This window comes from Anabrus simplex, chromosome 1 (genome assembly GCF_040414725.1).
Source record: "Anabrus simplex isolate iqAnaSimp1 chromosome 1, ASM4041472v1, whole genome shotgun sequence".
NCBI classification, from domain to species: domain Eukaryota; kingdom Metazoa; phylum Arthropoda; class Insecta; order Orthoptera; family Tettigoniidae; genus Anabrus; species Anabrus simplex.
Window position 1 is genome coordinate 89,162,176 of NC_090265.1, and position 23,357 is coordinate 89,185,532.

The 23,357-nt window shown below is 40.9% G+C and overlaps 1 protein-coding gene across 1 annotated transcript in view; it reads left to right on the forward strand.

Annotated features, from left to right (window-relative positions):
• The window catches only part of Rdl (Resistant to dieldrin), a 493,946-nt gene that overhangs the window by 163,846 nt on the left and 306,743 nt on the right, over positions 1–23,357 (forward strand). Inside the window, exon 2 of the mRNA XM_067138847.2 lies at positions 17,306–17,403. Coding sequence (XP_066994948.1) covers positions 17,306–17,403 — 98 coding nt within the window. The remainder of the gene's footprint in view (positions 1–17,305; positions 17,404–23,357) is intronic.

Sequence of the window (23,357 nt, forward strand, 5' to 3'; positions counted from 1 at the left end):
CCATCAGGTGCCCCACAATGGTGGAAGCCTTTACCTTCCACTCCTCCAAGGGCCTTCATGGCCTGTACGGAGGTGACTTTACTTTGCTTTGCTTTGCTTTGCTTTGCTTTGCTTTTTACTCATTTCTTTATTATGGTGGAAGCATGCACTTGCAGAGAGAAACTGAAACTTGTATCCAGGTGCTTCAATTGACAGAAAACCATTGTTAACATTTAATTTCCTCTATAAATCCTTGCTTTTTTTTTCTTTCTCAAAACTCTTCGTAGTGTTTCTCCTAAACGTAGCCTATGGCTACCATCTCAAACAATCCAGTTATAACCTCTTTCAAAAGGGAAGCGTTGAAGTTATAAATGTGAAGCAACAATGCGGTATACTCATATTCTTGGAAAAGCTGAAAGGAAACAATTGCCAAAAGAATGAGAATTATCACATATATTATTTCTGTTGTAAATATCCATAAATCTACACAAAAACTGACTCAATGTGTACGAATGGCGTAACAATCATAATATTATTTTCACTTCTGTTTGAAGAATTTTAATACTGTTGTGCCTTAATAAATATTTCGGCTAAAGTAAACGACGAGAAGTAAAGGAGGAAAAACTCCCTCTCGCAAATACCTTCCGTATACAGAATTCAGGAGATAGTGGGTTCAAACTCCACTATAGGCAATTCTTAAGATGGTTTTCCGTGGTTTCCCATTTTATTAATTAATAGAACAGCCAATTCCTCCCTACCACTAGACCTTTTCTGTCGCATCGCCGCCATAAGACCTACCGGTATCTGTGTCGGTGCGACGTAAAGCAAGTTGTAAAAAGAAAATGCCTTCCCTTTGTCTTACATCACCTTTCGAGCACTTACCCGACCCCAATTACTACTAAAATGAGTATGGCTTGAGATTTTTCCGAGACAAAAAGTTTGAGTGCAATTTTTTTTTTTTTTTTTGCTATTGGCTTTACGTCGCACCGACACAGATATGTCTTATGGCGACGATGGGACAGGAAAGGGCTGGGAGTGGAAGGAAGCGGCCGTGGCCTTAATTAAGGTACAGTCCCAGCATTTGCCTGGTGTGAAAATGGGAAACCACGGAAACCATCTTCAGGGCTGCCGACAGTGCGGCTCGAACCTATTATCTCCCGAATACTGGATACTGGCCGCACTTAAGCGACTGCAGGTATCGAGTTCGGTGAGTGCAAATTCCAGGTTGTGGCTTTACTTACCCTTTTTGGAGATACCTCCCTATATGTGCGGTAAAAGGTGGACAGTTTTCCCTCTTATCCCCGTTAAATGAATTATCACGAGGAAACTGGTAATGGTTTCCGATTTTCCGCACCAAACTACATGAGAATTCATTTCCAAATATTTATTTGATAAAATATCCCCGAAATATGCAGATTTCAGCGATGAGCCTAAACAACAGAATTAGATTTTTGAGTCCCCAATTTGGCGGCTCATAACATCCGGACAGGTCATGGCCCCGATTTCGATGCTCTTAGCTGCGTCTTGATGCCCTTTCCTTCTTCTTTCCGATGTTGAAGAACACTTGTAAATAGTCTAGGGTCCAAAACAGGGAAAAACGAGCCGAAAGCGAGTAAGACGGGAGCACAGTTCCGTGCCGATTTAATCCTTTCACGATGCTTCAATCCAGTTACCGATATTTTTAAAACCGCATCGTATGTCTCCTTCGTCTCGTATCGTCCCGTTTTGAGGAATTATTTTATCTTATCTACGTTACTGACCTCCAGTACGTGAGTTTCTCGTTTCTCCGACAGAAAAACGAATGTTTTTTCGAAACGGCTCAGATTTGGTATTCTGCTTTCCTTTCATGCCCGAAACACAAATCTGGTGACGATTTAAAAAATCCTCCTCATATTTTCCTGAAAACACCGTCGCTCGTTATAACTTCTGACATAAATTTGAAATGAATGGAACCGGAAACCGCCCGGGTGATTTTCACCGTTCTGGTATCGTCGGAACGGGTTTCATATCGTCTGGATTAATAGATGACTTTCGCAACGCGAATCGGCCTTGTTTCTTATTTATGCGTGAAATAATCCTTTTTCGGTCCCCGTTTGCTATGACCATCAAAAAAAAAAAGGGCACAACGTCAAACACTGAACCAGACGGGGGCAATTCTTGCCAAACCCGGTTTGAACACGGACATATAACTTTATGTCGCCACTTCCCGAACACAGAATCAATGTCATAATTATAGCTTCAATTTTAGAGAGCGGAAAGAAGAAGGTATTGGAAGATAGTATAGGCCTACTTACTTCTAGCTTTGTATACAAAGAGATTTTGTAAACCCTCTTGTCTGCATAGCCGTATTTTCATATCTTTTTTAAGCATTTCGAATGTGACTATATCACCAGTGTCACTTTCCTAAATTGCTGACTTTTTTTTACAAACATATAAAACTGCTTTTAACTTGAAAAATATGAAATATCTGCATTTAAAATGGAAAATCTGAAAATTAACATTCATTATATAAAATACACACTCGTCGGACCTTGTACTCACACTTACTTGTTACCTGCTTACTTACACATACGTTTTTTGAAGGGCGCCAGCTTTCACTCAGTGCAGCAATAATAGAATGAGACTCTTGACTATCTCTAGGGTGTGGGGTAATAAGCTTACTTTTGACAACATACCATATAAGTTCTGGGAAAAGGAGATTGGCGTTCGGTTTCCCCATTAATTTTGAGGTTAAGATATTTTACTTTCATTGAAATAAAACTATGAATTCGTTTGATAGAACAATATATATTCTTTAAATAATATATCAAAAAAATAGTGAGTCTTGTTGCGATAAAACAGATGAGAATATGAAATTATGACATTGCAACTGAAAGAAACTAGGCATGAATTTGAATTCTTCTTGACCGGACATTTAACAATTTATACGAAATATTTCCCTCACTCATTCACTTGACTGTACCTTCAACACTTTGAGTGTAATTACGACGTATTCCTTTGATCTGGTGTTTACTGTAGATGTGTCACGCCTAACTTGGTGATACATCCTTGTGACTGCTTCTTCTCCATATCATCTGACTTCTTTGTAAGTCAATATGGTATTACCTCTTGGCAGGTCCAGGGTTGCCCTCTCTGACTCCATGGTAAGCCCTTGCGTCCGTGTCTTCCACCAAGTGACGGACCAACTTTGGCCTCACTCTCTCAATGACCAATAATTAATGGCTCACTGAGTCTTCTCCATCTCTCGTTCACACTCGTTGACTGACCGACTGAGGCCTCTTCATCTAGTAGACTTGTTCACTGTACTGCTTCCGTTTAAATAATGACTGATGCTACAATACGCACCCACCTTTTATAGACGTTGGTTGACACAGCTACGTAATCTCCAGAAATAACAATGACATACTCCCACAACGCGGCAAATATTACATACAGTTGTGAAACCGCCGCCGGCTCGTTGGGTTTCTCAAAGAAAGTGAGCTCAGTGCTAACTAAATACGATGACGTAGCCATGGCGTAGCAATGACTTGGCAGAATCGCCAGTAGTATAACAATATAACGACGTCACATCCACATCTGATACATCGAAACTCTCACTGTACAGGTATTTAATGATAATCTACATATACGTATATATGCATACACTCAATTACAAATACGCATGCGACAAGCTTTGCGTACTGGAATTGAACAATAATTATAACAAAATAATAGTAATCTCACAGATAAAATAATAATAATACGGACATAATAATAATAATACAGATAAAATGATAAAAATACAGATATGATCTTGTAACGGGATTTGAACCGTTACACCAGCAGTAGTTATATATAATATATTACAAGTACAAAAATCTTCGACCGAACTCGATAGCTGCAGTCGCGTAAGTGTGGCCAGTATCCAGTCTCCTGGAGATGGTGGTTTCGAACCCCACTGCCGGCAGCCCTGAAGATGGTTTTCCGTGGTTTCCCATTTTCACACCAGACAAATGCTGGGGCTGTACCTTAATTAAGGCCACGGCCGCTTCCTTCCCAGTCCTAGCCTTTTCCAATCCCATCGTCGCCGTAAGACATACCTGTGTCGGTGCGACGTAAAGCCAATAGCAAAAATATCTTCGCATAGGTTTTTTAATTAAAATGTCTGTTCGTGGCGTCGAACTTAATAGAACTTTTACCACTACTTGCACCATATGATAGGATTCTGCGTTTAATTGGAATTGCGGAAGTATAGTGTGTTGTATGTGAAGAGAGGAACGTTAAGGACGACACAAGAGCCCAGTCCCCAGGCCAGGGATATTAATCATTTACAATGAAAAACCCCTGACCCGGCCGGGAATCGAACCCGGGGCCGCCGGGTGACAGGCAGACACCTTTCCCCCTATACCGTGGGGCCGTACTTCGCATAGGTTTACTAGTAAAATTTAGCTTCCTAGGATATGCCACTCAATGAAAGTTGGAACACAAACTCATTAACATTATTTAACATTTTAATCGTGTTAATTATGGTTAAAATTCCCGACCTCGTCGGGAATCGAACCCGGGACCCCTGTGACCGAAGACCAGCACGCTAACCATTTAGCCATGAAGCCGGACACTGGGAAGTGAAATGTCCCAAATATGAATTGCACAGAGAAAGTATATTATTTCCATGGAATGTACTTTTGCATTACATCTTCGAAACATAACCTCCATATTATTCCACTTCAGTATCATATCATCATCATCATCATCATCATCATCATAGGTTGTTCTGCTATCCGGCAGGTCTAATCATGACTGTGACCTCCATATCTCTCGATCATGTGCCCTTTTCTTCACTTCTGCATAATCTACCTTTCTTTTTCTAACACTGTCTAATACTTTCAAGATACTTAAATTTATTCACCTGTTCAAATGCATTATACTTCAGGAGTGGGTAAATAGGTCATGCAAACACACATTCATAGAATACGACACGGTAAGGTTCATTTCCCTTTACACATCAGCATAGCAAAATGAGCACAAAGAAAAGTGTTCTGATGAACTGCATATCCATATATGGCTGGGAGGCGTGATTAGCCTTAAGGAAAATAATGGATGGGAAGAGCATTGTGCGATACGAGGTTTTTCTCGTCCAGCGATGATATAGAGATGAGTGCCAGGAATTAAAGATTGCATTGAAATAAAAAATGAAAATATTCAGTTCACCATCATAATAGAATGTAAAATCGTCTGTCATAATTGCCCCGTTCACTTACACTAGGAGCTGGCAGCACGTCGATTGAGTCCTATGAGCTTTCCAGAACAGTTTCAAATCCCTTGTGTTGAATTCCCACTCAAGCGCTCGAAGAAATTTGATTTGCATTTTGACTTTCACTTGTTCGCGCATGAGTAGGTTCTACAACGGCTGAAAAGGATTACTTCCGTCGAACGCGTATGATACAGTGAGGCTGTGTTGCGTCTTATTTGTGTGAGTGAAAAGGAATGTTGGTCTGTGATTCTGCAGAAGAAATATATATTTTACTGACTGATATTGCACTTCGTTTCGAGGCCTCGCTTGCTTTACCTCAGCGAATATAAATGCTTATTTTTAGTATAAACTTTATTATCACCAGTCTTTCACCGAATATAAAGACTATTATTGAGAAATGTTTCTTTCGTACTGGATAGGGGTAGAAATTTTTTTGTAAACTTGTGAATTTTTTACAGTTGTTTGCAGTATCATTTATTTCCACGTGTATATCTCAATTTCGTATTCTAGAGATTCCTTGCTGTAACATTAACTGATTTTCCAAAATAAGTTTTATTGTACTGCAGTTATTTAAAGGGTAAAAGTGCAAAGAGCAATGTCATTTTCCGTACAGGTTATGAAGGCTATGGGAGGGGTGGAGGTAAAGGCTTCCACTATCCGTAACTTCAGCACTTGGTGGGGTAGAGTGGTTAGCTCTACGCCCAGCCTCCTTTGCCCCCATGATTGAAGTACTTATATTTGGTGTATGCTGAGTGAACCTCAAGGCCATGTTCACCTCTGGAAGTGGAAATCTCGTTTCATAAATGTTTCCACTTCCTGACAGGGAGTCGAACCCACGACCTTGCGGTTGAAGCGAGCACGCCTTTCCACCTCGGCCAGGTAGCATTTAAAGGGCAGTACATTTCAAAATGTGGAAATATCTCAGTAGATCCAAAGTGGATGGAAGTTTCACTGCAATATTTTTTCCTAATCCGATTTTTCAATTTAGTCTTCTTCGAGATTAGTTACAAGAGACATGCAGTTCTTATTTCCTTCGCAAACGATACGTTTATGCAGCTAATATTTTCAGGGAGCGATGTATGCTCGGTTATTATTATTAATTTCGTGTGGCTATTTCTTACCGAGTGCAGCCCTTGTAAGGCAGACCCTCCGATGAGGGTGGGCGGCATCGGCCGTGTGTAGGTAACTGCGTGTAATTGTGGTGGAGGATAGTGTTATGTGTGGTGTGTGAGTTGCAGGGATGTTGGGGACAGCACAAACGCCCAGCCCCGGAGCCATTGGAATTAACCAATGAAGGCAAAAATCCCCGACCCGGCCGGGAATCGAACCCGGGACCCTCTGAACCGAAGGCCAGTACGCTGACCATTCAGCCAACGAGTCGGACGTATGCTCGGTAAAGAGAAAGTTGTCCGCCTCACTGGTGTATGTATGTATGTATGTATGTATGTATGTATGTATGTATGTATGTATGTATGTATGTATGTATGTATGTTCAGTATAAACTTCAGTCTTCAGCCCTAAGGCTGGTTGGATCCTCAACAGCTCTGCCATCAGCTGTATAGATGGACTAGGCATCACTGAAGAGGCGTACTATGGAAATGAGGAGTGAGGTAGTTTCCCGTTGCTTTCCTCACCGAGCCAGAAGTTGCTATTGCATATCAGTCTGCCAAGCCCACTGAAATGCATGCACCAACCAACCCTATGAGCAACATTTTCACACCATTCATAGCAGGGACTGGCTGCATAAGGAATGGTATTACTAACATCGCTTATACCTCAGTCACTTTCATATTGTCAAAGCCAAGGACAAGACTGAGACAGGGCAATGAAAGTAAAAAACTTGCTCTAACCTATACTAGAGGGCATAATGCACTGTAAACACTAGGTCCTGCCAGCCAAGGAATACTGGTGTAGTGGTTAGTGTAATTAGCTGCTGCCACATTCGAAGAACCGGGTTCGATTCTCGGCTCGGCCACGAAATTTGAAAAGTGATACTGGGGCTGGAACGCGGTCCACTCATCCTCGGGAGGTCAGCTGATTAGAGAAGGGTTCGATTCCCTCCTCATCCATCCTCGAAGTGGTTATCCGTGGTCTCCTCGCTTCCCCTCCGTTCAAATGCCTGGATGGTACCTAAATCAAGGCCATGGCCGCTTCCTTCCTTCTTCCTTGTCTATCCCTTCCAATCTTCCCATCCCCCGCACAACACCACAGCATAGGAGGTGAGGCCAGTTGTATCCCGGTCCAAATGTCTCGCCCTCCAGGACACTGCCCTTGATGCAGTCGAAGTGGGATACCCCGCTGAGATTAAGAAAGAAAAAAGAGAAAGTTTCGATGTCGAGTACCGAGTGGTTTTAATACTTTCAAATCATTAAATTGTAAATGATGCAGTGGTTTAATCTCGTACATTATCATCTCTAAATTTTTCGAATCCCAACACTCTGATCACGTAACACTCAATATAAAATGCCTCTTCAGAGGTTAGTTCGACTTTAATTACATGGAAAATCCTGGGTTGCTATATTGTCTGGTATAGTATTGTAAATAATTAAGTTGACCTTTTGGTCAAAGGTTAATGTATGTCATTCCATGTCAACAAGAGTAATTTCCCCACAGAGTCGTCTTGAACCTTGCTTCCTATGTGATATGCTGCACCTTCGGAGCTAAATTACACCGTTTGCGCAGTCTTATGCCTATTGCTCACGGTAAAATGTTTCGTAAAATTTGTTGTACAATTATTTTTATAAAAATTTGGTGAAAACAAGTTGTGTTGCTCACGGTAAAATTATTTTATAAAATCCGTTGAAGCATCACGATGGCCATCTATGAATCACTTCTGAACTAAATGTGTATGTGCTGCCATCTATCGATAAACTTTTATACCAAGAACAACCTACGGTGTGTTTGAGAGTATGGCTCCAACAAACAAAGCAAAACTTGCTGCTTTAGCTGCAGTTTTATGTTGTACAGTGGTAAAAAGGAAGAAAAGAAATGCCAGGAAATCCTGGACTCGGGATTGGATCAAAAGAAGAGAAGAAGGTAGAAGATAGCTGTCCTTGGTAGAAAATTAGTTGAGGTTAAAAGACCATTCATATAGGAATTCGGCGATTGTGCTTTCTGCCTCTCTCCTTGCATTTCTGTTGTGGTATAGTGGCGTTTTAACCTCGTACAAACATGGATATTCCTGGTATTCGTCCAGTAAAACACTACCAGCTTCCTTAGTCCAGCCGGATCCTGCCATTTTAGAAAGAAGTGTTTGTTTACAATCGAGCTTCACAATCTTCTCACGACGTAGCGCCAGCATCATCGTGATGTCAGCTTCGCTGATTGGTTCGTTTCGTAAAATTAGTTTTACGGAATAGAACATGTCCTATTTTATGAAAAGTTTTATCAAAGGTTTTATAAAACTTGAATTTGACCGTGAGCAACAGAAATTTTACAAAATTAAGTTATTGTACAATAAATTTGACAGAAAATTTTACCGTGAGCAACAGGCATTACGTTCATCGATCGCCAGGCGATCTACTTCGAATAATAATATGGTTTTTTCCATATATTTACAATTACGTGCCATTGTTCGTACTTCATCATAGCAAGCCAGACGTCATCCATTGGCTCCACAACAGTCCAGCATATGATATCATAAAATGTGAATGTGGACGACGTTATAGTAGTATTTCAGGCCAAACTGGAGAAAGTTAGAATCTGAACGACATGATGACATTGACACTTTCCTTGCTGTCGGTACTAAGAAATAAAAGAGTAATTTGGCACTGAGAGAAAGAGGGACGGTTTCTGTGCTTTAAACTAATATTTGAGAGATTGTGTTAATTAATCCGTTTAACCTCCAGAGTTGGTTTTTCCCTCGGACTCAGCGCGGGATCCCCCCTCTACCGCCTCAAGAGCAGTGTCCTGAAGTGTGAGACATTTTCCTTTCTTTTACAATTTGATGTACGTCGCACTGACACAAATAGGTCTTATGATGACGATGGGATAGGCCTAGGAGTGGGAAGGAAGCGGCCGTGGCCTTAATTGAGGTACAGCCCCAGCATTTGCCTGGGGTGAAAATGGGAAACCACGGAAAACCATCTTCAGGACTGCCAACAGTGGAGTTCGAATCCACTATCTCCTGGAAGCAAACTCACAGCTGCGCGGCCCTAACCGCACGGCCAACTCACCCGGTATGTGAGACAGTTGGTCGGGGATACAACTGGGGAGGAGAACCAGTAACTCGCCTAGGTAGCCTCACCTGCTATGCTGAACAGGTGCCTTGTGAGTCATGGGAAGATTGGAAGGGATAGGCAAAGAAGAGGGTAGGTAGTGGCCATGTCCCGGGATTTGCCTGGAGAAGAAGTGGTAAACCATGGAAAAACCACTTCGAAGAGTGCTGAGGTGGTAATCGAACCCTTCTATACTCAGTTGGGCCCAGATCCTGTCCTCGTAGCACTTTTCAAATTTCGTGGCGGAGCCGGGCATCGAACCCGCGCTTTCGGGGGTGGCAGCTAATCACACTAACGACTACACCACAGAGGCGGAGGGAGATATTTTAATTAATTAATTATTATTATTGGTTGGTTTAACTTGCCGGCCTCACGCTTTTGGGCCAGTGAGCCTGCCTCTAACCTGAATGCTCTGGGTTCTATTACCCGCCTGGCCAGAAGTTTGTACGTAAATCTGAGGGCTGGTTCGAGGTCCGCTCATCGTACATAACAATAATTGAGGAGCTATCTAACTGTGAGATAGCGGTCGCGGTATACAAGAGCCAAGGGTAACAGCTGTGAGATTTCGTGATTCCAGTTGATATACTTTTTAAGTATAAGGGGCTATCAAAAAGTTTCCCTTCGACGGCCATACAGTTCAGAATCGGGATGCCAATCAGGGAAAATTGCTGTGAGCGCTGAGGCGGTCGTCACACCGACGCACCAGGTTGAAGATCCCCGTGTGATAAAACACAGTGTTCTGCTCCATGAAGAAGTCCGTAACCGCCTGCTGCACATCCTTGTACGTCAGGAAGCGTCGACCCTTCAAGGCATTTTTGAAGGGACCAAAGGCGTGATAATCGCTTTGGAGAGATCAGGACTATAGGGTCTCATTGCCTCATCCACCGCTCGCTTGTTGCTGTCCATAATGGATGAGGCTGGCTTCTGGTGTCGGAACGCGACCCGCACGCAACTTGGTGCACCATTCCACAACGGTGGTTTTTGACAGACATACTGCCCCATAAACACTCTTCATTCTCGGTTCGATGTCCACCGGTGTTTGTCCATCGTCAGTCAAGAACAGAATAAGAGCACATTGGTCCTGTTTGGACGCAATTGGTACTAACGTCGCCATAGTTCACGTGGCCGCGTTCAACGCAAGCACCTAGGCTCGACACGACTGCCACACTGATCCCTTTGCCTACATGTCCGTGCTTCAGTCGTGCTACGTTGCATGTCCGCTGCAGCAACGCCCTCAAACGGAAACTTTTTGATCACGTCTTATAGATAATATGACAGACTACTATTCGTCCACCTTTCAGTGATAGATGGACACCCTTGTGCTGAATCGGTCGACGTCGGTTTTCGTGATTCGTATTAGCAACCTTTGAAGCACAAACGATGAATCGCTTATGCATCGCTGTGCGACACCTGGCGATCACTTTACGTACTGTTGGGAGATCAGAAGAATGCACACGCCCGTTGAGACACGGGGCGAAGGATTTTTCACCAGCAAAGCCAGTGACGCAATGGTTACCATAGCAACTCCGCTAGTATCCAGGCGACTTTATATTATCTTCTACTGGCAGCTCTTCTCTCTTGTCAGTTGTAATCCAGCGAACTGCAAAGTGTGAGTCAATGTTTTCGTGTAGCAGATATGAGCAGATAAGAGCCGACCTGTCTGGGCAGAACAGGAAGTTCGTGCTTGCAGGCCACATTCCTCATTCTTGCATTCTTCTCATCTCTACACAGTACTAGTACTGTTGTTGTTTACACAGCAAAGCCAAACTATCGAATTCATGCTAGGAACAAGATTCGCATCGAGCAATGTTATATAATGTGTATGTGACACAGTTGTTGGCTTAAGATAATAAACGTTTAAAAAATTCATATCGATCGATCATATTATCGATTCAATTCAGATTTCAATTCCATTCTTTTGGCAGTTTTACCGGAACAGGGAGAGCTCCCTCTTTACTCCTTACCCCGCGGACGAAAATCTATCACTAAAGGGTGCGTGAATAGTAAACTGTGTTGTTTCTGGACACCGGCAGTGGTTATAATAGGAAGTACAACGAGATAACCATTTCCTCGTAACTCGAATCGTACGAAAAGGTCGAACCTAGAGGAATAAAGCCATCGACAAGAGAAAGAAAAGGGCGATGAGTACTTGAAAACTGAAGGTCCCGTATAACTCGCAAACCTACGGCTTCGGCCACAGCGCAGGCGGCGAGCGGAGCGTTGCCGCTATCGAAAAGTTGAAGAACGGGGAGGAGAGAGCATCTGTGTGGACATCTAGCGAGAGTCAGTAAGCGGCGTGGCGTCTCCCCTGCACACGGTGATTAGATAATGGCAATATCAAAGTTTTCTCGTTTGTCTCTGCTTTTAGAATTTTAAAAATCTAAACTGAAGAATTCGGCGCAGGACTAGGAGAGAATTTCGTGATCATCCAGTAAGAAAATAACGAGGAATGCACGGGGAATTTCACCATTCATATGTAGAACTGAATTCACTTCCTGATAAGATTTTTCAAATATACTTGTATGTCCATTCAAACTTTAGAGGTCTTACTAAAACTTAAGGTGCGACTACAGAAGCAAGTCACCAACTTCCAGAGACCCACAAAAGTCAGATGTAATGCCGAACATAAGTTTTCATCTCGGCAATATTTTACTAATCATAATAATATTAATTAAACAATAATGATAGGACGTACAATAATAATAATATGCATTAAAGACAATATTGTTTATGTCCATAACCGTGTTTGATTTTACACTTAATTTATCGGGTATATTTAAGATCGTTCCAATCTCTTTCCAGGTTTCCCTTGTCACTATTAGGACTTCGAAGTTCTTCCCTCTGTCGTTCCATAAGAAACTTCGGGTTTGAACTTCAGAAATTAGCACTTTCATCTCTTCTCTTGTCAATTCACTAACAATCATTGCGAACGGCGCAGCTGAAATCTCAAACAGGAGTGAGCGGCTAGCGGCGGGTAGCGTTGTCCTTAAACCAACTTCCCCTCCAAAATGACTCGCCGCTTGCACTATTACTATGGCCACACGCATTTGCTAACGCAGGTTTGAGTTTCATCAATGCTGCCACACAACGCAACGCTCCGCTCGCCGCTTGCACTGTGGCCGAAATCTTACATCATCGAGTCCCGTGGGCGGATAGGAAAGTTGAAAGTACAGAGAATGGTACCAGTAATTGGAGGCAATGTTAGAATCAGCTCGGGGCTCTGTGGCCACCGCCGCCACATACTTTCCCGCTCACACTAAGCACGTTCACCCCTCGAATTCACCTTTGTCAGTCACCTTTTACGCCACAAAGGATTGATTTAATCCTCAACACACATGATAATCTGTTTTTCGATCATGTGGCAATAGGCTTATTTTTAAAAATATAAAACTGTGCATTAGGCTCAATTAATGTTGGACTAACTATGCTGCTAAAATCAGTTCGAATATCTCACTTTCTGCCACCCATACAATCCAGTTAAGAAAATTATTGGGGAATACATACCGGTACTTGAAAATGTACAGAACATCCTAGGATTTTATACCTCAAAACATTACTGGAAAATCTCCATATAGGCCTACTAAAGAAAATGCGAGATCGTGTCTGAAATGAAGAAAACTTTTTTTTTCAGTCTGTCGAAGCATGAAATACCAACTTCATGATACTATAGTGTAGATGTAAAAGAAATTAATAACAGGTTGATACGTTTAGCTCTAGAAAAACATCCTCAGATCCTATCAAATCACTTTTGAACATGTGTATATATGTACAAAGTTGTTTACGTTCAGAAAACTAGTCAGTGATTATGAATGGGTGATATTACTGTATGAGCATGTGTGACAAGTATGTGAATATTAAACCTTTTATCGACACTTTAATAGATTTGAAATTGTATTCTGTACTTAACTTAATACAACTCTGGTACATGCGTGCACAGAAATGGTGTCCCGATATAAACAAAGCATGACGAACCCCCACTTCCTCGCTTAAAGCATTGCTGCAGGTAGACAGCCCGCTATAAGTCCTTTGTGATTGAAATGGGCACAGTGGTGGATGTATTGAAGTACAGTAGTATGAAACACACACTGATAATAATTGCAATATCAAGAGGTAAAGTATTTGTTACTAGTTAGTAATATTTTGTTGCGGCGTCATTTCAGGTCATAATTTGAAAACATCATTTTCTGGTTTGTAATTTGGTTTACTGAAGTTATAAACATTATAATCTACCAGCTCGCATATATAATTACGATATATTGTATAGGCCCAGGTAGAAAATTAAGGTGCTAAACCAAGATTTTGACGTATACATTATTATACATGTTCAATTATTTATAGAAATAATTGAAAATACATTTTACTTACTGAACAAAATATAAATCTGAAATGTATTGTTATTTTATCCTAACATATATAACAAAAAAGCTATTATTGTAGCATCTCAACATAAATAATTAATTATTATGCAGTTTAACGAATGTTTACAGAAATGCCTTATAATCGACATCTGTCTAGAAAATATATAAATAAAATAAACACACTGCGATGAAATAATAAACAAATAATAAACTGCCCATAGTATCATAACCATAATCGTCTTTTAGAAGCATTGTTATGTTTCATACGATCTAACATTCTTTCTTCGCCTCGTTCTTGCTATTTTTCTATCCATCTTCAAAATGTCTTAGGACTTAATGATACCGCTCGAGCTATTGCTTGAAGGTCCATGTGTGCTTCCCACATGTCAATAATACGGACCCGATGCACTTCTGGTAACATAGGTGCCATCTTACAGTGTTACAGTAAAACGAAATATAGGCTGCCTCGGAATGTGTTTAGCAATACACACACTGTGCCTTCAGCACTACCCATTCACTCCCTTCCCATCCTTTTCAGTGGTGCAGTGTTGATTGTTTATGTCCGGACACCATTTCTGTGCGTGCGTGTACTACACGTCTGTTATCTCGAGTGTGAGTGCCTCGCTGGTAGCTTGCCAAACATGGACCTATTGTTGATCGGCTGAGGAGAGGTGACACTGTTCAACTAAGAGAGAGATGTGAAATATGGATAGAGCCTGTGTTCGATAAATGTTCACGTTCTTTGAAATAATTTAAGAAAATGCTAGGTAAACAATTTACAGGAAATCTCTCACCAGGGTGACAGCCCTAAATGCAGGTCAGTGATGATGATGGGTGAATCTATGTACGTATAGTAGAACAGAAACCACTTCTTCTTTTGCGAAAATCAAATGATCATAAATATATCTCTCGGTCAAGGCCATCCATCAACGGCTGCTAATTTCAAATGGCCAGCAGCCATAGGTAACATTGTATGGCCATCTACCCTTACCTTACCTTACATCACAGCCTGAACGGTTGCTAAGGTCACACTTCTGTCACACATTCTGTGACCGAGATCGATAGCTGCAGTCGCTTAAGTGCGGCCAGTATCCAGTATTCGGGAGATAGTAGGTTCGAACCCCACTGTCGGCAGCCCTGAAAATGGTTTTCCGTGGTTTCCCATTTTCGCACCAGGCAAATGCTGGGGCTGTACCTTAACTAAGCCCACGGTCGCTTCCTTCCCACTCCTAGACCTTTCCTATCCCATCGTCGCCATAAGACCTATCTGTGTCGGTGCGACGTAAAGCAACTATCAAAAAAAAAAAACATTCTGTGACGCTAACATCCGTAACGCAAATTCTCAGATGACACCCAGCCGTAAAACATCAATGTCGAAATTAATGTATGAGAACTTTCTTTTTTACTATTTTGATTTATGTTGCACCGACACAGACAGGTCTTATGGAGACGATAGAAGAATGTTTGGAATGCCTTGATGTGCAGTAATGAATTAAGGTAAACCTTGTATGATTTTATGTTTAATGATAAAATAGTAGCCTTCAATACGGTCCTGATTGGCAAGCCATTGCCTGAATTCAAAAAATTTAATAGAGATAGGCATAAATTAACTCACATACAATAGAACCAAAGCTGTCTAGCTCGGTGGCTGAATGGTCAGCCTTTTGTTCAGAGGGTCCCGGGTTCGATTCCCGGCCGGGTCGGGAATTTTAATCGCTTCTGATTAATTCTTCTGGCTCGGAGACTGGGTATTTGTGTCCGTCCTAACACTCTCCTCTTCATATTCACACAACACACTACATTACCAACCACCACAGAAACACGCAATAGTGATTACATCCCTTTGGCGGCAGGAAGGGCATCCGGCCGTAAAACAGGGCCAAATCCGCTACCCCCACACGTGAGAGAAAAGCGGTAGGAAAAGAAGAAGAATACAATAGAACCAGAGCTGTATTAAGTTAAAGCACAGGGTACAATCACATTTCAGTTAGATTAAAGTGTCTATTACGGAGTAAATATTCATATAGTTAATCACGTTTACTCGTAATAATAATAATAATAATTTTGTGTGCCTATTTCTAGCCGAGTGCAGCCCTTGTTAGGCAGACCCTGCGATGAGGGTGGGCGGCATCTGCCATGTGTAGGTAACTGCGTGTTATTGTGTTGGAGGATAGTGTTATGTGTGGTGTGTGAGTTGCAGGGATGTTGGGGACGGCACAAACTTCCAGCCTCCGGGCAATTGGAATTAACCAATGAAGGTTAAAATCCCCGACCCGGCCAGGAATCGAACCCACGACCCTCTGATCCGAAGGCCAGTACGCTGACCATTCAACCAACGAGTCGAACACGTTTACTCGTGATATCACATGTTCATAATTAGTGACAAGTTTATGCAATGTAAACAATATTGTTCATTTACAAGTTGGTTTACGCTGCAGCGACACAGATGGAGAGGATGGGACAGGAAAGGGCTAGGAATGGGAAGGAAGCGGCCATTACGTTCATTAAGATACAGCTCCAGCATTTGCCTGGTGTGAAACTGGGAAACCACGGAGAAACATATTCAGAGCTGCCGACAGTGGGGTTCGAACCCACTATCTCCCAAATATTGGATACTGGCCGCACTAAAGCGACTGCAACTATCGAGCTCGGTGTACATTTCCACGTACATTTGAAAGTTATTCGTGGAATCTGAGGATGTTCTTGTAGAACGAAAAATGTCATTCTATTATTAATGTGTTCCTTTATAGGATGTAATAGTGTTATAAATTTGATATTTCGTTCTTCGATAGAATTGAATTGCCGCCTCTGTGGTGTAGTGGTTAGCGTGATTAGCTGCCACCCCCGGAGGTCCGGGTTCGATTCCCGGCTCTGCCACGAAATTTGAAAAGTGGTACGAGGGCTGGAACGGGGTCCACTCAGCCTCGGGAGGTCAACTGAGTAGAGGTGGGTTCGATTCCCACCTCAGCCATCCTCGAAGTGGTTTTCCGTGGTTTCCCACTTCTCCTCCAGGCGAATGCCGGGATGGTACCTAACTTAAGGCCACGGCCGCTTCCTTCCCTCTTCCTTGCCTATCCCTTCCAATCTTCCCATCCCTCCACAAGGCCCCTGTTCAGCATAGCAGGTGAGGCCGCCTGGGCGAGGTACTGGTCATACTCCCCAGTTGTATCCCCCGACCAAGAGTCTGAAGCTTCAGGACACTGTCCTTGAGGCGGTAGAGGTGGGATCCCTCGCTAAGTCCGAGGGAAAAACCGAACCTGGAGGGTAAACAGATGATGATGATGATGATGATGATAGAATTGAAAAACTGAAAGTTCGTTTTAACTCAATCGATACTGAAAGTAATGGATTCTTCCTTCTTAAAATTTAGATGAAGCAGAAATATTTAAAAAATATTTGGCATCATAACTTTTTTTAAATGAAGACTGGTATAATAACATAATACTAGGATCTTGAGGTGACTATATTTCATCACACTGCATGACTGGCTACAATTAACATTTATTTTCTTTCCGTAGGACCGGAGGTGGAAGTATGCTTGGTGACGTCAACATTTCTGCCATCTTGGACTCCTTCAGCGTCAGCTACGATAAAAGAGTAAGGCCGAATTATGGAGGTAAGTTTAATTCAGTTTGAACAATCTTAAATAAGTTATTTTGATTGCCTAGTTTAACGCCGAGGGGCATTGTTCTCAAAAACTCTGTGAAATGTACCAGTTTATGAGGCATTTTACCTTTAGCTAATGTATCTATGTAGTTAAAATACTATAAGATACATACAAGAAACAAGCTAAGAATTATATTTACAACTATCCTAACGAAACATGGAAGTTATAATAACATGTATGAATTTTCCTTAATGAACTGAAAACTTCAATAGGAGAAGTCTTTTTCACAGAGTTGAATAGAAACCACTCGTACAGAATTTAAACATTCAGCACTTGACTTGAAACTTTACAGAAGCACAGCTCTGCTCCCTGATCATGGTACAGCTGTTGTCTGAAGTTAGTAGAGTTTCTTGTCGAACCTGCTTGTGCTGGAAGTGAAACTTCCTACCATGGTTTGGTTGTTCTGACATAAAGTACATCCGTTAAGTTATCGAACAAGACAAGAGTAAATTTAGCGGAAAGTTTCCTTGTGACAAAGAACGATAAGAATTTTAACTCTTCAAAAATTCTAAAAATTAACAGAGAAATCTTCCTTTATTGAAATCTTTACTGGCATTGGTATTCAGAAAATTGGTATTCATACACATTAATTGCATATCTCTAAATATTACACTTACGACATGAGAATCGAGAACGTCATGCTTCCTCACCACCGTCTATCTATCCTGCAAATGGACGGGACGACGTGACGATCATAATACATCTCAATGTCTGTAATTCCAGGTTTCAGTATCTCTGCAGCTATACGTGTGTACATAATTGCTTAATTTTCATCGTGAGGCTGAGTGAATTTCATTCTAGGCCCACAAATCAGGATAGCCAGTGATTAAAACCAACTTGCTATAATAACTGCAAAATTACTAACGTGATCTTAGATGAATGAAGTACAACAAGAAGAAATAATGATGATGATGACGATTATTTGTTTCTAACATACTGTACATTTAACTACTATCGATTACAAGAGAACCCAAAATTATAGAAAAATGGTTCAGGTTGGTGGCTAAAAATGCATCCACCGCTTTTTTCTCTGTATGATTAACTTAATTTTGGTCCATAATCTGCACGTTTTATGGGTGCAGTTTTGATGAGACCAGTGTGTTTCGACTGTTTATTATCACAGTTGTTCCGGTATTGGGTGGCTAAATATTTAACTACTATCTATCTAGGTTCAGAAAGTGAAAGATGGTCAAATATTTGTGGACTAATTGTCCGCATACGTAGCCACTAACTATCTATACAAAAAGGGCATTAAGAAATGTGAGTGTTGAGGGGTTAAACTTGGACTCGTCGTATTTATATACTCTAAAATGCGAATTGACTTCGCCGGACTTCGAGTCTTTGAGATTAGAGGCAAAGACATAATCAACTATGCTACCTTGTCAGTCGGAGCACGCGAACGCAAAACATAGCTATATAGCTGCTAAGAAAAAATGCAAAATCGTACAGTTAGCCCGGTTTCTAAGAAAACTTTTCGAAATTGTGCAGTTATCATAACTCCAGAAACTTAACACTTATTTACTACAACAGAGGCAGATGGAAGGTCGCCTGCTGTTAACTAGTAAATAGTCACCCTCTGGAAAGCTACTTCGGAGTATTACATCATTCCGCAGGGAGACACCTGGTGACACTAAACGTACGATCACGTTACAGTTCACTTAAACATCTATCACTCTACCTTCCAAGATAGAGCATAGCGGTTAAGTTAACGACTACTGCTGATGCTGTACTTATAATAGAAATAATCTTGTATTGGGAGAAACAGAAGTGGAAAAGAGAGCGTTACACAGAAGAATCGTGCTTTTGAGTTGGTGGAAAAAGAGTAAAACAGGTATACCTCACAAATTCTGAAGCTTGCGAATCCCAAGATCCTGAAGTGTGTTTTATACTTCGTGATTCAGGTGTAGCTTGTTTTATCCTGCTCTATTACCCATCCCTCATAAGACCCAAGGTGTGCAGCGGATATATTCTACTTTCCCCTTTTAGAGGAGATAACGTTTGTTGAAAGGAGAGAATGCCTTGGCAAGTGCAATGTCCACCGAACAATAGTTTACGACAAACTCAAGCGAAGCGCGCCTAGCGAGCTGACGAGAAGGGCAGGCTATATTCCTCCACTCAAGGGACGAGCGAGGAGCTACCTGGAGGGAGACGATAGTTTCTTTGCCCCATTCTCTGTCCGGTAAGGCTCAGTCGTTAGTAGAGCTCTGTATTTGTGATAGTAAGACACGTGATTTACTTGATGCACTCAGTGGTCGTGATTATAAAGCGCTTTACAACAATTATCCATCATGACTACGCACACCTTTGAGCAACGAGTGCTTATTTTGGAAACATATCTTTTAAAAGTAATCGTATCATTGGTGTGCGCGGAAGTATTGTAGACATTTTTGATAAAATGTATGGGAACAACCCGTATACAGTTGACAAAGACAAAGTCACCTCCGTACAGGCCATGAAGGCCCTTGGAGGAGTGGAAGGTAAAGGCTTCCACCATTGTTAACCTCGGCACGTGATGGGGTAGAGTGGTTAGCTCTACGCCCGGCCGCCTTTGCCCCAAGAATTAATCTGGTACTCATTTTTGGTGTAGGCTTATTGAACCTCAGGGCCAAATGGTAAGTGAAATAACAGAAGACGAATTACGACGCGTGTCGTAGAATTTCTTTCGAAAATGTCAAGTATGCATAAGAGAAAATGAATGTCATTTCCAGCAGCTGCTATGACATTTGGGTAAGAAAAGAAAAACCATTGCTTGTTTCTAGTTTCTTTCCACTTTTTATGACAGTGATTCTGTTCCCTAATTCCTTCTTGTTGGAAATAACTGCAGCTGTATTTTGAGGGAAGGACCAGTAGGTTTTTGGGGGAATGCAATCTGTATATCCCGTCAGCTCGCTGTGCGCGTCTCGCTGGGTTTCCTGTAAACTCTTATTTGGTGATCAATATTCAGCAAGGTTATCCTTCCTATCTTCCGGGTCATTGTAATAGAGTACTTTTTAAACGCCAGAACAACCAACTATTTCCTTCCATAACAGGAAGCATCATTGTTTCACCTGTCGCGTGTATAAAAATAGAAAATGAAATTATAATATAATCACGCTGTACTGTTGTACGGCTTTCATTGTTCCTTATGGAATTCTGCTATGCAGTATCAGTGAACCAATATTAAACCTCCTGATATTATGGTAGAAAGGAATATTTTCTTGACGTTTCAGTACGTCAACTGATCAACGACGAGTGGTTTCCATTCACACGTAGAAGCAGTATATGCTCCCTGGCTGAATAGAAATTAATCTACTTTATAAGTTAATTTATTAACAGATTAAAGTTGTTCAGCTGAGGGCTGACAGTAGTAGATGCGCTTTTGCAATAGATATTAAATTATCATTACTTTATAGCTATTCAACTCAAATGTCATTCAATGTTTATGGTATTAAGTCCGTTTGATATGTTGATCGAGCTCATTAACATGTCCTCCACATCCACCATTAAGTATTCTATTTTTAAAAAAACATTTCCTCAGGAATACACCTTTCTGTTATGAATGGGATAAGACCAACACCGAGTGATACACATGTTTATTTACTGAGAAGACTGGAAGAAATAAATTTCCTTCAAAATGAGTTTTGGCTATTGATTTCACAATGTCGTACTATTTGGAGACGTTATCAGGAGAATTTCCACATTTAACACCAGATGAATGTTATTCTAAATCCTTCCTGGTTCTACATTTGCTATTGAATTTTTTTACATTAGTTCGATTGTGTTTAGTAACCATTTGGGTTATCAAAATAAAAACAGTCGAAGCTGCTATGTTTCGACAGCAACATTATTAAATATTAGAATACTTAGCACCGGTGTTGGTTTATACCTGTACTTGTGGCTAACTGGGGCAGTGAGTATGTTCAATTTATTTTAATGAAGTGAGAAATCAAACAGTGCTCGGACATGGTAGGTTCTTCTCACAAACGTGTTCTGAAATACAGAACAATCTAGCTGTCCCACGATAACTTTCGACACGTGTGTGCGTTAACTTCCTACGTTCAGATTAATTACGAAAATACGTCGTATTTTTCTGACCTTCGTCCTGAAACGGTACTCATCAAAGGTAATGCAGACGCAAGCCAATTCCGTTTGAATCCTACTGGAAGTTCCACGGAATAAAGAAATTGGGTGTCCAAAGACCAAGCTGATTCGAAAACCATCAGGTGACTACGTGATTCTCCCTCCCACTCGACTGTTTCAAGTCCTCTGTCCAGATGAGAATTTTAAAAAATTGAAAAAGTTTTGAGTCAGTGTATACAACACAATATTTGGATATGTTTTTAAAAAATGAACTGATATTAAATATACTGGTTTTATTTCAAGCAACAACCATCAAAATACGTTCATTGGTTATAGCACAATTTAAATTTATTTAGTTAGAGGAACACCTTTTTTTAATTTACCGAGGTCCTCGAGAACTAGCCAGCTACTAAGGTCGTAGACAACTTTCACATTCCTTTGTTCCTTACGGAATTATATGATGAGAAAATTGTGAAAATATTACTGAAACTTCTGACTTTTACCGTAAGTGCAATTTTTCTCAATATTTCTATCTGCCTCAATAACATAGCCTCTGACTTTTTAATGTCACTGGACAGGATACAGCAGGAAGACCAAATAATTTCCGACATCAGTATTATCTAATGCCACCCTTCCGATTTCCTACGGAATGCTACATGATTCTACTCTTGATCTATGATAAAAGTATATCAAATCACGCCCGAGGTGCTTACCGGCATAAGAGAGCATGTAACTCACTTTCTTCCCCTATGAAATCACGCACATTGCAGGGAATGACATTACCATAACCCCTCTAAACATATCATTAGTTTGCTTCATTGGTGAGGGCACAGTATTTTGTACAATTGCCAATAAAGTTCTGTTGTAGGTTAGGCGCACTTTCTAAATACATCAAACTGAATTTAAAGAATTGTTTGTATTCTTGGTAAAAATTAAGTTGAATAGGTTGTGCTTTAAACGGACTCCGAATCTTATGAAGAACGTATTCAAATCGAATTCAAAATTCTAATCATCACGAGAATTAAAAACCAGTAAGAATTACAAACATTTTCCATACAATATCAAAAAGCAATGTCCTAAATGGCTTGGCCGAGAACATGAATTTATTCCCGATTTATCGTTTCATCACCCCAGCGCAAGTGAAAAAATCGCCGTGATCTGTCTGACATACGGTACGTCTGTTAAGACTGACACAGTTATTTGAACATATACAACAATTTCTGTTTTCGACACGGTCTAATAGAGTATTGAGCGTGATAGTTGACGGACCGAAAGATACGATTAATTTGATGTGGCATGTAATGTTTTTCTTCGGTAGACTCTCAAGCCATAAGGTCAATATAGTAAAGAACACACAACGTCATCTAGCTGGGCATTTCGAGGCGGTCGGTATAGAAATTGAGTTGTCTGGTCGTCAATCATTCAAATACGAGTTTAAAAATATAAGTCGAATAAATATTTCTGGTTATTCATATTTATTTTTCTTGTAAAGTATGGATGCATTGCTACCTAATCCCAAACTGGAATGCTTTACATGGTATTACGTAAGTGCTAGAAATGCATAGTGTGTAGGTATTTGTACCTTTACACTTTGTATAGCTTTCTTTTCTTTTAAAGCACCCCGAAAAAGTTCTAGTTTAATTGAAAACAATTTGGAGAATCTGCGAGTTTTCTCTTCTTTATTTGTTCTGTCCGTTATTGAGTGTGCGGGTAGACTAAGGTAGACTCTCCCATCAGTGGCTCCTCAATTTGAGAGGAAATAATTATTCTACAGACCATGATATAAACGTGATATTTTCCACCAGTGGTTAAAAGCATGAATGCCGTCGTTAATGCACGCTACT